The 14,879-nt window shown below is 37.0% G+C and overlaps 2 protein-coding genes across 4 annotated transcripts in view; one reads left to right on the top strand and one right to left on the bottom strand.

Moving 5' to 3' along the window:
- Positions 1–14,836, top strand: part of LOC150081039 (extracellular signal-regulated kinase 2-like) — a 102,267-nt gene extending 87,431 nt beyond the window's left edge. Inside the window, exons 11-13 of one of the 2 annotated variants that reach the window (XM_090381924.1) lie at positions 3,917–3,960; positions 4,055–4,222; positions 14,608–14,836. In XM_090381924.1, coding sequence (XP_090238050.1) covers positions 3,917–3,960; positions 4,055–4,222; positions 14,608–14,790 — 395 coding nt within the window. In that variant the 3' untranslated portion in view covers positions 14,791–14,836. The remainder of the gene's footprint in view (positions 1–3,916; positions 3,961–4,054; positions 4,223–14,607) is intronic. The other variant, XM_090381925.1, reaches the window with a different exon arrangement.
- Positions 1–14,879, bottom strand: part of Elp3 (elongator complex protein 3) — a 184,985-nt gene that overhangs the window by 16,430 nt on the left and 153,676 nt on the right. The window lies entirely within an intron of this gene.

Here is a 14,879-nt window from a genome sequence, read left to right as displayed (position 1 = left end):
TACTATAAGCAGAAGCTGCAGACTACTTCCAAATTTGTCAAGTGATTACCTGTAGACAGATAAACCTGGGGTTAAAGTTATTTATGGCTCAATTCCCTTTTGCCATTTGAAGACAGGCCGAAGTATAAGTTTGAGAAAGGAGGTCATAATGCCTAATTTAAATGCATTCCATATTTCAGGTGAGAACTGCAGTGTGATAGGGACTATAGTATTAAAAGTGAAAAGCAAGCTTATGCAGCATCAGCTAATAAAAAAAAAAAAAAAAAAAAAAAAAAAAGCCTGCCGCATCACCTCTCTAAAAGTTTATCTAGTTTTCCTTGAATTTATTCAAATTACCCATTTCTACGACAAATGGAAATTTGTTTCAACAATCAACTGCCTGCAACCACCTTACCCCAATCCATTTAAAACCTTAAAACATTCAATCAGATCTTGCAGCTGCAATTTGCTTCCTGGTAAGGGCACCCTTTTGTTCTCTTCTGTGCACCTGTTGGTGCCTCCATAGCCAGGTGGGAAGGGGCAGCAGTGCGTAGCACACGCTTCTTGATTAGACCAGGGTTCGAGCCCGTCGCCACTAAGTACGGAGGATGCGGAAAGGTCAGTGAATGACCACCGCATATCCCGGGGCAATATGGCCTTAGTTGCTAATGCTCCTAAAAACCAAAATAACATAACATGCACTCTTGATATTTTAAGGAGTCCTTATGTGCTGTAATGTAATAACTAGATCGTAACATGCACCTGTTACTGCATCCAAAATGAGGCTTCCAGACTTGTGTGCAATACTCAAGATGTAGCTTAACTGCCTTGGGGTAATCATCTCCTTACCCCTGCAGGCAGAATTCCTGTATATCGTTGACAAAGTCCTGGCAGCCACTCTGCACTGCTCAGAGCTCTTCATATCTGACCACATAATTATCCCTGGTCTTTTTCATCCTCCACTGCCCCGAATGTGTTATACCACACATTTGGTATGATAATATGGGATTACTGCTACCTATCTGTAGTACTTTACATTTGTCAATGTTAAAGTTCACTTGTCATTTCTCAGTCCCTCTGCCTAATTTTTCTAGATCTTGTTGCCAGCTGCTCATATTATCTGCAAACTTAGACATTAAGCTTGATATGCATTAATAAATATAGAAAACCTGGCCCAGTGCACAGAACCCTAGGGGACTCTACTTAACCATCCATTGCAGTGACTTGCTCTTAAAATGCCATACCCTCCAATTTGTAGAGCAGTCTTTTATGTGCAATATAAAAATATTTTCTGAAATCTGACTATATTGATATAAAAATTATATTTTGTATCTAGTCCCATTGGTCAGAAAAGATTTTCCCTGGAACAGAAGTCATTTCCATACTCATGATTTGAAGTGGTAATACATTTGCACATCTCCAGGTCATGGGGACCTCCCTGGGTCCAGGGATGCTAACAGGTTCCAACTAACAACCAGTTTTGTTAATAGCATTAACATTCTCTGTCATACTTTTGCAATGGAATCAACAAACAAATATCAAATTTTGCTTTAAACTGGGAAAATCTGCAACAGAAATCTATGTAATGTTAAAAACTGTTTATGGTGACGAAACATTGTCATACCAGAGTGTTTGAATGGCATAAGCAATTCTAAGATGGACATGAGGATGGTTGCAATAACCCAAGAACTGGGCATTTGTCAACCTCTCAAAATGGGGACAGTGTTGCAAAAGTTTGGGAAATTGTAGCAGGAGGTCATTTGACTCTCACAATGATGGCTGATGAGTGTCTTCATGCAAAGACTTCCCTAATATCCTTGGCTGTCACTAGAGATGATTGTTGGTTGTTTCAGTACGACCCAGAGATGGAGCATGCAGTGGACTTCAAAATCATCACCAAGGCCCAAAACAGTTTACAAAGTCCGGCATCAAGACAATGCTGATCAAGTTTTTCGACGAACAGTGTGAATCATAAGGAATTTGTACCTGAAGAGAGTCAATGCTGCGTTCTACATACAGGTTCTTCAAAGGCTAGTGAAAAGCATTTCCTGGGTGTGGCCATAATTTTTGAGAGAAAGATAGCCGGTTCTTGTTGCATGACAATGTCTCCACCCATTCTGCACTTGTTGTGAAGCCATTGCTAACAAAACATCAGCCATCCACCCTACTCTCCTGATCTAGCACCAGTGAACTTCTTCCTCTTTCCTAAGGCAAAAGGCTGCCCTCAAGAGATTTGAGAATATTGAGGACAACTATAACTGCTAAACTGAACATTATCTCTTTGGTGTCTTCACTGGCTGTTTTCAGAAACTTTTAGAATGGTGTAATAAGTGCAATCAATGAGAGTGATCACTTTGAATAAAAATAAAACCATTTTTGACCTCCCTCAACTTTGTGTTCTTTTTATTTCCACACCTCGTTCATCTGATTTAAGAGACTGTATGAGTTCAAAGAAAAGCTTTTGATGATGTGTTCACTTTAGCCTAGTGATATAAAACTCTTTGCTGCTGCTCTTCATTGCCTTTGTCCACTCAGCTATAGGTCACAGTACTTTAAAAAGTGTCAGTTGAATTCTCTGTTACAAAAGAATTTTTATGTATCAATCTGTTTGGATATGGTAAGTAAAATGAAGCAAAAAGTGGTTTTCTTGTTTGAAGAAACATGATGAAAGCATCAATCTGAGATGACAACGTTTAGGATTTCCAGAAACAACTGTACAGATATAGTACAAAGTGGAGTAATATAGGGAATGTCACATTATGGACTGAGTAACCAATGCACTACCAATTCCAAAGAGGACTGTCTCTGGAGCTGTGAGTACCCTACATAATTATGGGGCGCCTCCGTAGCCAGGTGGGAAGGAGCAGCAGTGCGTAGCACACGCTTCTTGATTAGACCGGGGTTCGAGCCCGTCACCACCAAATACGGAGGATGCGGAAAGGTCAGGGAATGACCACCGCACCGGAGCAATATGGCCTTAGTTGCTAATGCTCCTAAAAACCAAATAACAACAACATAATTATGGTGATAGAGCAGGGCTGTCTTGGGTAATGGAATTTCAAATTTTTTTGCAGAAATGTGGGATTCTTTTATTATGTACATTACATTTCTCATCTTAATGTAATGCACATTAAGATGAGAAAAGAGCGAGTTACAATTGTTAGTACGCAGATGCTACTGGAATGCATAGATTGTCCATGTTCGTTATCGGTAAGTCGGAAAAACCAAGAGCATTTAAAAACCTTTCTAATTTTCCTGTTTTGTATAAAAGTCATAAAAATGCCTGGATGGATGTTTCTGTTTTCCAAGATTGGTTTATATATTTTTTTATTTAATTAATCTTAATTATTTAATCGGCATTAAATAAATTTAATCATACCTTACATTTGATTATCTGGAAAATTTGGCTATCCAGAAGAGGTCTGACATCAATTATTCTGGATAACTGACGCTCTACTGTATAAACTAAAATAGTAATTTTAGTCTCTGTTGGCATTGCATACTGGCTCAGATAAACTAGGTGTTTTGTACTTGAAAGTGTACCATGACTTGCTACAAAGGTGTACGAGCTTTTTTCTTATGAGACAGTGCTTTGGCCACCCTAACTGAACATTTTCCAGCACATGGAGTACTGCCACATTAGAAATCTGTGATCATCAATCCACAGAAAGTTATGAATTGTCATCAACTTCCTATCTCTATTACCATATATTCAGTTGCTATTTAAAAATGTTTTACTTTTATCCATGTTCAAATAAATCACCTTGTGTATGGAAACAAGCTTTAATTAATGCTTGTGTCCATTGCATTTGGATGGTATGGATATTACTATTTCAATAGATCACTTTGAAGGGCTTTAAGTTTAGCAGTGAATGCAAAATAATTTGTAGGTGAGACGCAGGTCAAACATAAAAATTATATACTAAATATCTTACAGTTAACTCGGTGAAAGATCCTCGGAAAGTACAGCAGCTTAAGAGTGTGAGTAATGTTTTCTCTGTTTTTAGGTTAATCATTATATAGGTTTAATTCATGTTGTTTCATTTACTAATATATTTTCACGTGTTTATTCCAGTCAGGGATGCAGAAGGATATGGATAGAACTAGCAGCCATATTCAGAACTCGCAGAAGAATTCAATGCCTTCCACAGGAAGTAGGTGTTTTCCTATGCTCTCAGATAATGGAAAGTTTAGTCAGGGATTCAGACATTCATTCATCTTAAGGGATCAGCAAACCTCACATGTTAGTAGTTTTTATGATATTTATTTCATTTAAATGCTGATGATCATTACTTAAACTAGAATATAACACAGTGGGCCCTTGCATTGTTATAGTAATTAGTTTGGGAAAAGCTGATCACTTTCAATAGCCAATTAGGGCTAAGGAATAATCACATTGCTGTGACAGTATAGCTTCTACTAAAAAAAAAAAAAAAAAAAGTATGATTCAGAAATGGAAGTTTTATGGATTTTTATTATCATGGCAACTAATTGAAATAACTGCACCAGTAGTTCGTTTTATAATCAATGTCTCTCTCTCTCTAAGTTGAGGTACTTTAAATAGTGACAAAATCAAACTTTTTGGATATAAATGTGGTGTGCAACATTATTACAGATTTTTCAGTGGACTTGACGAAGATCTCAACATCATCATTGACACTACACATCCTATATCTTATTTGTTAGGTAAAAAATACAGATGCTCAAGCCAGGGCCTTGCAAAGGTACTTGGGGGGCCCAGATGCAAAAGCAGTTAAGAGGCCCTTGTTTATTTATGTTGAGACTTTGATGGGCAACCTGGTGTGGGGCTTCCAGTGCACCCCTCATTTGCATGGCCCTGGCTCAGATACGATAACTAGTTATATCTCTGAGACTAAGGTTATACTTAGCAAGTTCAGATTTTGCTGCACTAACTATCAAAGAAACCAAGGTGCAGCAGCTGCAACATATTCTACATTTCTGAGTTAAGTTTGTTGGATAATCTCTGTGATCTGAATGGAAATTAATGAACAAACTAAACTCAAAAGATCCATCAGAGTTTTGGTGGATGGCAGTCAATGACTGAAATATAATCCTCTTGGAATTTACAAGTGCTGCTCTTCCCCATCTTTATTATGCATTTTTATATATTAAGCTTATCTGAAAAAAGATCCAAACCTACCAAACACTTCCTAGGGGCGAACCCGGTTCTACCCCAAATCGAATGAAGTCTGAAAATAAAATTCATTTTATTTTCAGACTTCCTGGACAATACTTAAGAGTTTAAAAGTCTGTTTTACGTGGTTTCAGTTCAACGATGTCCATTTCCACTTACAGTGTGTCAAACGCCATGTACTTTTTCTGCCAGAATCTCAGTTATCAGTTTATTCAACCACTGCTCATCTCAGTTGCTCAAATTATTCGCTGTATGATTCCTTTCACCTCAAAGGTGGTACTTATGCATATGTCCGTTCCGATATTCCCTATCAGAGGCTTGGTAATTTGGAATCTCCTCTTTTCGATCTTCTCTGTCTTCAAAGATTTACACTGCATTAGTTTTGGTGTGTAATTAGTGTTTTTCCCCTAGAGCAGTTTATTTTTAATGTAGGCATCTATTTTTATAAGTACTGTTAAGATGAATACTTCTTTTAGGTTATACAGTGCAATCTCAACATAATAATGGGTTGCTGATGTCCACTTTATAGCCTATTAAACATTTTAAATGGTAAATGCACTGTTGATACTTTATATTAGAGAGCAATGTTTTGTATATAACAAATCCTTGAAAACAGTGGCATGTGTGTGTGCAATTAATATTTCTGATTTTTAAAAAATTTTTTTTTATTACATTTCTAATTGAGGGAATACAACAGCTCAGTGGTCCACTCTGTGAGGTAGTTTGCATCTACTAGTGTCTATTGTAAAATTAAACAAGCATAGCTTTAAAAATTTTTAGGTCACTGTTCTGAAATTATCCAAACAACCCTTTTTTGTCATTGACTAGCAGTAGTTATGACAGCCAGGCCTCGCATAACCAGAGTTTGATTAACGTGTTTTTCAGTTACTGCTATTTGAAAAATTTATACTACTTTACTTTACGTGATGCAGTATGTTCCATCAACCATCAAAAGCAGACTTCTTGCTTGTTTGTCTCCGGCTAATAAAGTCACGTGCAGACTTGCATTTAAAAATTCTAATTTTCTACCCATTAAAGTGACTTCAATAAAAAAAAAAAAAAAAAAAAAAGCCGAAAATCGTAAGTATAGGATACAGAGATTCTACGGTATGAACTATCTTGAGCCTTAAGAACAAATATAAAGAGAAAGGTAAAGTTCCATCAACTTCTTTTGGTTTACAAAATACCAGAAACATAAATAACTCCAGTTGTTGAAATGGAAAGTCTTTTATCAATTTGGATAGAAGATTGCAGCTAAAAAAGAATTTCATTATCTAAGGACAATATTCAGAGCAAAGCTATTAACATTTTTACTAATTCAAAGAAATAATATCAAGGAGAATGTTTGTTGTTAGTTCAGGGTGTTTCGAACATTTCAAAAATCGAGCAGGACTGCATAATATTAAAGTAACAGGGGAAGCTGCTGCAGCCAAATTTCCTGCAGAATTGCAAATACGACGATTGGCAAATATTTAATGTAGATGAAAGGGCATATTTTGGAAATGGATGCCAACTAAAACTTATTTGGCTGCAAATGAAGCATTACAACCTGGGTAACTTCTGACTAACGTTTTTTATTAGGAGGTAACCACTGAAGGCTATTTTAAATTGAATGCTTGTGTACCATAAGCAAAATCTTAGGGCTTTAAAAGGATACAGCCAATGAACTCTTCCAGTCATTTTGCATCTTATTTCTATGGTTTTACATTTTATTTCTATCCAAGAAAAATAATCTTTCTTTTAAAGCTCTGTTGCTTTTAGATAAAGCACCTGGACATCATTCTGTACTTGGCGACTTAAATGAAAATGTGAAAGTTTTTTTGTTTTTTTTTTCTGGTGAATATGACTTCTTTATTGCAACCCATGGACCAGGGGACAATTGCAACTTTCAAGGCTCTGTAGAACATTTGCATGGGTACTTGGAGCTACAACAGGAGACAATGCAATTTCTGTACCAAAATTTTGGTAAAAATATCAGATACAAGCGGCCATTGAAAACATTCATGCAGCATGGGAAAAAGTGACAGCCAGCGGAGCAGTTTGGAAGCATCTTTTACCCCATTGAGCAAACGATTTTACTGGTTTCAGGGATGCAGTTCAAAAAGTTTTTGAAGACATAACTAATATTGGTAATGACCTTGGTTGAAAAAGCTTGGATACAGCTAAGTGACAATCTCCTTCAAGTAGAGGAACAGCATGCATACGAAGAAGCTGAAGAAAAAGAGTGTGAGCCGATGAAAATGTTACCACAAAGGAGATAACGGTAAAAGAACTAGGCAAAATGTTTTGTATCACAGAGAACCTCAAATAAAAGGTAATGGGTGTTGATTCTAACATCAAAAGAAGCATGTTATTTCGCTAGGGCCTAGATATTGGAAATTGTATAATGAAAAAAAAAAAAAAAAAAAAAAAACCAACACTGTTCAACTATTTCCATAACAAATAGTTTCTTCATTGTGTATTTCATGCACTAAACATTTAATTGTATAATTATTTTCATTATCTTTTACATGGTATACAGTTTAAATTTAAAATACCTGAACATTCCTGAATAATAATTTTAATTATAATTAATTAAGAATTATAATTTTTCCTATGAATTGTTATTATTGAACAGTCAGTGCTTTTACACAATATTTTGTTTGTGGCGAACTGTACAAGTCTATAATTGGCATTGTTTTAATTGTATCTCATATTGTGAATCAACCTTCACAACGAGGTGCCCAGGTATTGCACTGTTTTGGATAAGTAACACTTCACCAGTGGAGAAGAGTAATGTTACTTATTCTTGGCAGATATCACCACCAGATGGCACTGTTTCAAAGCTTGTTGGCTTACTCGTCGGTGGGTGGGCAGGTACCCTGTTGTTGCAATGGTGACAACCCAGTTAAAAAAATTAAAGTTCACAATATGAGAGATGCCTAATTTATACAGCCAGACCTTGCATAATGTGAGTTCGATTAATCTGTTTTTCAGTTATCACTATCTGAAAAAATTATACCACTTTTTATTTTACGCAACAGTTGAAAAAGATTCGAATCACATGCTAAGTGTCTGATGGCAAATAAACAAGTGTTTGCATGCTGCCCGCCTCAGTGTGTTACTTGCTTCTCTTCCACTAATAAAGTCACATGTAGATGCATTTAAAAATTTTCTCCCCATTAATTATGGATAAAAGAAAAGAGTGAAAAACGTGACTGGAATAAAAAGTTATTACTTTAGCTGAAAAACTTGAAGTTATTCAAAAACATGAAAGTGGTGCAAACTATGCGAAAATCGTAACAGATCTAGAATACAGCAAGTCTACATACGAACTATCTTGAGGTGTTAGGATGAATATGAAGAGAAAGATAAAGTTTCATCAACTTTTGTTTTACAAAACACCAGAAACAGAACTCCAATAATGATTGCAATGGATGTCTTTTATCAATTTGGATAAAAGATTGCGATCAAAAAAAAATTCTGTTATCTATGCACAATATTTAGAACAAAGCTATTAACATTTTTACTAAGCTCAAAGAAACAAAATATCAAGGGGAGACTGAAACACTTGTTGCTAGTTCAGGTTGATTTGAACGTTTCAAAAATCGAGCAGGACTGCATAATGTTAAAGTAACAGGGGAAGCTGCTGTAGCTAAATTTCCTGCAGAATCATTCAGGATGGTGAATACGATGATTGGCACATTTAATGTAGACGAAATGGCCCTATTTTGGAAATGGATGCCAACTGAAACTTATTTGGCTGCAAATGAAGCATCACAACATGGGTATAAATCTCAAAAGATCAACTAACACTTTTATTAGGAGGTAAAGCTGAACACAATTTTAAATTGAAGCCTATGATGGTGTATCTTACACAAAATCCTAGTGCTTTAAAAGGATACAGCCATCGAACCCTTCCAGTCATTTTGGGTTCAAATAATAAAGCATGGATGACCAAAGCCAAGAAAGCAAGCTTATGCAGCATCAGCCAAAAAAAAAAACACTTCCATTCGTTGCAAATGCCTGTCCAGCTCAGCCTTAAATTTATTTAGGCTATCAACTTCCACAACAAAAGACAGAAGTCTGTTCCCCCAATCAACTACCCACTGGCTAAAGGCAAATTTCCACACATCTATTCTACAATTTGTCTTTCCTTGATTTGAATCTATGCCCCCTCAAGTACTTAATCTGAGCAAGAGGAAGAATCCCATCAGCATTCAGCTTGCTCATCCCATTCAAGGCCTTGATCACCTCGCAGGTGCCTATTCTCCAGGCACTGCAATTTGCAGAACTTAAGCCTTTCTTGGTAAGAGCACCCCTTTGTTCCCTTCACCAATCTTGTTGCCCTTATTTGTACTCGTTCTAACAACTTTACATCCTTCCTAAAATGAGGCCTCCAGACCTGTACACAGTACTCTAAGTGTGTCCTGACCAGTGCCTTGTATAATGAGATAATCACTTCCCTGTCCCTGCTAGCAAAATTCCTATATATCATTGACAAGGCTCCATGACCTGCTGTAGCAGGGCATCTGCACTGCTCAGAGAACTCCATATCTGATTGCACAATTACTCAGCGGTTGTTTTCTTTCTCCACTTCCACTGAGTGTAGTACAACATAGTTGGTATGTCTCTTGGGTTATTGCTACCCATATGCAGTACTTTGCATTTGTCAATGTTAAAGTTGCCACTTCTCAGCTCATTTGCCCAACTTGTCTAGATCCAGTTGCATTAGCATACTGTCTTTAACAACCGTGCCAACCTTTGTATCATCTGAAAACTTGGACATTAATCCTGATATACCTTCATCAACATCATTCATGAATACGCAAAACAACAATGGCCCAGCACTGAACACTGGGGAACTCCACTAATAACATTTGTCCATGAAGAGCAGTGTCCATTTATTACCACTCTCTGCTGTCTACCACTCAACCATCCCTTTATCTGTTGCAGTAACTTGCCCTTAATGCCATACTGCTCCAATTTGTACAGCAGTCTTCCATGTGCAACAGTATCAAAAGCTTTCCTGAAATTCAAGTATATGATATCAAAATTATTTTTGGCATTCAGTTCCTTTGTGACCACATCATAGTATCCAGACAAGACCTCCCTTTAACAAACCCATGCAGCGTCTTAACTTATTACTGCATCTTGTCTAGATGATCCTGCAATGCTTCTTTAACCAGATTCCGTTAATTTCCCCGGAATACAAGTTAAACTAACAGGTCTATAGTTACTTATGTCACCTTTTGAACCCCCTTTGTGAACTGGTGATACATTTGCACACCTCCAGTCCATGGGGACCTCCCCCTGAGTCCAACGAAGCTCTCATAATTATGGCTAAGGGTTTGCTTACTTCTTTTGCTGCCTCCTTTAATATAACTGGATAAATCCCGTCTACCCCAGGTGCCTTTTTTTTTTTGTTTTTTTAACTTCAGCAATTTCTCCTCCACTTTGCTCTCAGTTATTACAAAATCACTTAACTCCCTGTTCGAGTTTGATAAACTTCTGGCTCTCCCCTCATTGAATAACTCCTTATGTGTGAATGTAAAACGAAATACTCATTCAGTTTATCAGCTACCTGAGCATGATCATCAATAGTCAACCCATCTATGTTAAGTGGTCCGATCTGATTCATCTCTTTCCTTCTAGAGTTTACATAAGTAAAGAATTCTGCTGTTTTTCTTTGCCAAAGATTTCTCATAATCTGCTTGTTAGTTGGTTTTTAGGAGCATTAGCAACTAAGGCCATATTGCTCCGGGATATGCGGTGGTCATTCCCTGACCTTTCCGCATCTTCCGTATTTGGTGGTGACGGGCTCGAACCCCGGTCTAATCAAGAAGCGTGTGCTACGCACTGCTGCTCCTTCCCATCTGGCTACGGTGGCGCCTCTCATAATCTGCCTAGCCTCCTTTGATTATAAGCATCTGTGTCACCTGATACTTTATATGCATCCCATACATTTTTCTTCTCTTCCACGAGCCTCATTAATTTCATCTGACATCTATTTAGGCATAAACCTATTTGAAGACTGGCTTACATCTTATTTCTGTCCAACAGGTGAAGCCTATGATTTTACTTTTAAAGCTCTGTTGCTTTTAGATAATGTACCTGGACATCCTTCTGCACTTGGCAGCTTAAATGAAAATGTGAAATTTGTTTTTTTTACTGGTAAATACAAATTAGTTATTGCAACCCATGGATCAAGGGATGATTGCAACTTTCAAGGCTTACTATCTCTATAGAACATTTGCACTGGCACTTGAAGCTACAACAGGAGACAATGCAATTTCTGTACCAGAATTTTGGAAAAAAATATAAAATACGAGTGGCCATTGAAAATATTCATGCAGCATGGGAAAAAGTGACAGCCAGCAATATGAGAGCAGTTTGGAAGCATCTTTTACCCCCTTGAGCAAACGATTTTACTGGTTTCAGGGATGCAGTTCAAAAAGTTTTTGAAGAAATAACTAATATTGGTTGATAATAACCTTGGTTGAAAAAGCTTCGATATGGCTAAAGTTCGAGAATCACTGAATTTGCATTCAAAACAGCTAAGTGATGATCTCCTTCAAGTAGAGGAACAGCGTGCATACGAAGAGGCTGAAGAAAAAGAGTGTGAGCCAATGAAAATGTTACCACAAAGGAGATAACGGTAAAAGAACTAGGTGAAATGTTTTGTATCACAGAGAATCTCAAATGGGTGTTGATTCTAACATCGAAAAACGCATGTTATTTCGCTAGGGCCCAGAGAAGCTTGTTGTCGGCTATCGGAAATTGTATCATGAACAAAAAAAAAAAAAAAAAGAAAGTCAACACTGTTCAAACGACTGTGTTCAAATATTTCTGTAGCAAATGGTTTCTTATGTATTTTATGCAATAAATATTTAATTCTATAATTATTTTTACTTGGTATACAGTGAAAAAGTTATTTAAAATTCTTTATGGACATTCCTGAAGGTCACGGACCAATTATAATTTGATTAATGTGTTTTATTTTGCACAATGTGCTTGCAGGACGAATTAATCGAGGCCAGCCTGTACTATTACATACCATCAGGCATCTCTCGTATTGTGGACTTATACTTTATAAGTGGGTTGTCACTGTTACAATAATAGGGTACCTTCCCACCCACCGATGAGTAAGCCGACAAGCTTCGAAACGGTGCCGTCTGGGTGGTGGTATCTGCTGAGAATAAGTAACATTAGTCTTCTCCACAAGTAAAGTGTTGCTTATTCAAAGCAGTGCAATACCTCAGAAACTCGTTGTGAAGGTTGACTCACAATAGGAGATATTAAAACGATGCCAATTATTGATTTGAACGGTTCACTATGAACAAAACATGGTGCAAAAGCACTGAGCATTCAGTAGTTAATCTTCAGCATAGTCTCATTGCTTCATGCAAAATAATTGCCTTAGTTTATATTATTGATTATTATATTCAATTAATGTGTTTGCACGATGTTCTCAAGGGACAAATTAATCACGTTAATCAAGGCCAGCCTGTACTTCATTTCTGTATATCGTTACATTGCCCACTGCTCCAACCAGTATAAAAGAAACAAATACTTGCCACGTGCAATTTAGAATGGCTCAATAAATCTTTCTAAAAGACCCAAATTTCACAACAGGTGCTATAGATGAAAAAGGATTTATATAATGTTACTGTGTTTACTGAAAAATATTTCTGAACATGACTGCCAACTGAATTTCAAATGAACGTTAATTCTGCTTTATGCATAACTGTATATGGGGTATTCTTCTTATCTAGAACCTTGATGTGATGATTTGAACTAACTTGCCTTTAAATATGACATTCAAATTAATGTTCAATAAGTGAGTTACATTTGCCCCAGTCATGCATATTACCAGGTTTTTAACCCAATATAGATTAAAAAGGTTTTCGTGAAAGACAGTATTGCTAATCTCTACTGTGACTTGTCTTGTGTGTGTTCACAGACAATATCAGGTTTTGTAATTATATTCTACTCCTTTACACAGAGGAATGAAGATGCACTCTGCAGATGTGGATGCCATGACAAAACTCCAGAATAATATTGAAACACATCAAGATAACATTCAGCATCTCCCATTACTGAGCTTATGATAGTAAGGTGAATATTTTAGAAATGAGAATGGTTTCTTTAAGGTGAGTCCCTAAATGCAGTGTGTAACTTACACACTGCAACTGAGAAACTAGCTAAACATATGGGCATTAACAATTTCAAAGTTAAAACACCATGGCATGTGTAACATGCAGTGGCGTTTTAGAAATTGCCATGGCTTTGTGTAACAGGAAAGAGTACAGTGAAGCTTGGTCTGCTGCAACACATTCAGTTGATCTTTACAGACTCAATGAACTTATGAAGAAGGAGGGCCTGCTCATATCCCAGGTATATAATGGAAACAAGACTGGATTATTCTAAATTACACAAGCCTTCAGGAACGAAGACAAAACTGGAAAGAAAATGAGCTGGCTGTCATGGGCAAAACAGCACACCCACGTGTTTTGATAGATTACATGACCTGTTATCTACTACCATTCAAAGAATGTCATGGTTCAATGCCAGCATATTTTCTAACTGGTTTTTCAAGCATTTTGTTCCTAAAGTATGTCAATTTCAGCAAGAGATCTTACAGGTGGCTCCAACAATTTAAAGGCTCTTCTTTTATTAGATAATTCTCCTGCTCGCCCAGTTGCTGAGAAATTATGGCAAAATCCACACCATGCTTCTTTCTCCTAATACAGCCCATGGATCAAGGAGTCATAGTTTCATGCAAGAGGCTCTACCAGCAATGGTACCTGAATGTCATTGAGGAGGAAGAAGACTTAACTGAAGACACAAGACTGCACAACATAAGTTATAACACCAATTCAGCAGTTTACAACTTTGCTGACTCTTGGAATGATGTAAAAACCACCACACTGTCTCCTAGCTGGAAGAAGTTTTTTGACAGTGACCAAATGCTACGCTGTGTGGGAGAAAGAGAGATGTTACAGTGGAGGATGTAAATGACAGATGCGGGCTACCAGATCTTGATACCAGGAGAGATTGCAGGTGACACTGAGGGGGCATCCAGTGATGAAGAAATTATTAACAAACCAAATAGGACAAGAGCCACTTGATCTTGTCATTCAGAAATCAGCCTCACTACCACCATTTACGTACGTTAAGAGGTTATCATAAGGGAAGTAAATAGATGAAGCTGGACACGTTCTTTAAACCTGTTGCTGCTCCTGCCCCACCTACCTACCTATTATATTAATCATGTTTACTATGGGTACTATACAATTAATGTTTTATTAAATATTCATTCAAAAAATTCGGATAACCCTTCTATCTCATCAGTATAAGTAGGCAAGATGTTTGTTTTCTGTGTTTTTTTAATATTGTCCGGAAGCATAGAATGCTTCGGATTCTACAATAAAAAGAATACCCCATACAAAGAATTTGTTTTTATCAATTTAATGGTTCAGATTGTGTTACAGGGCCACCAAACCAGCCCAACTAAATCATCTCAGAAACAGCCCAAGTTTGGAAAGCGGCAGTTTGGTAATATTGCTAATCAGACAAGTCTTGGTTCACCCAAAGCAAGCTTACAGAGTTATAATCAGAATTATGGCACCATAACAGCAAGTGCCTTTCGTGCATTGAAAGAAGGACGCTGGTGACTCTCTTTGTCTTAGAAGTGTTATCTAGTCATTATTTTTTAAAGTACAAAAACGTTTTTTTTTTTATTAGTTTTGGAAATGTGTGCTTT

Source organism: Mastigoproctus giganteus, chromosome 9 (assembly GCF_048544385.1).
Source record: "Mastigoproctus giganteus isolate SK-2022 chromosome 9, ASM4854438v1, whole genome shotgun sequence".
NCBI lineage: Eukaryota > Metazoa > Arthropoda > Arachnida > Uropygi > Thelyphonidae > Mastigoproctus > Mastigoproctus giganteus.
The sequence above is the reverse complement of the archived record's forward strand: the minus strand, read 5'-3'. Positions and strand labels throughout refer to the sequence as shown.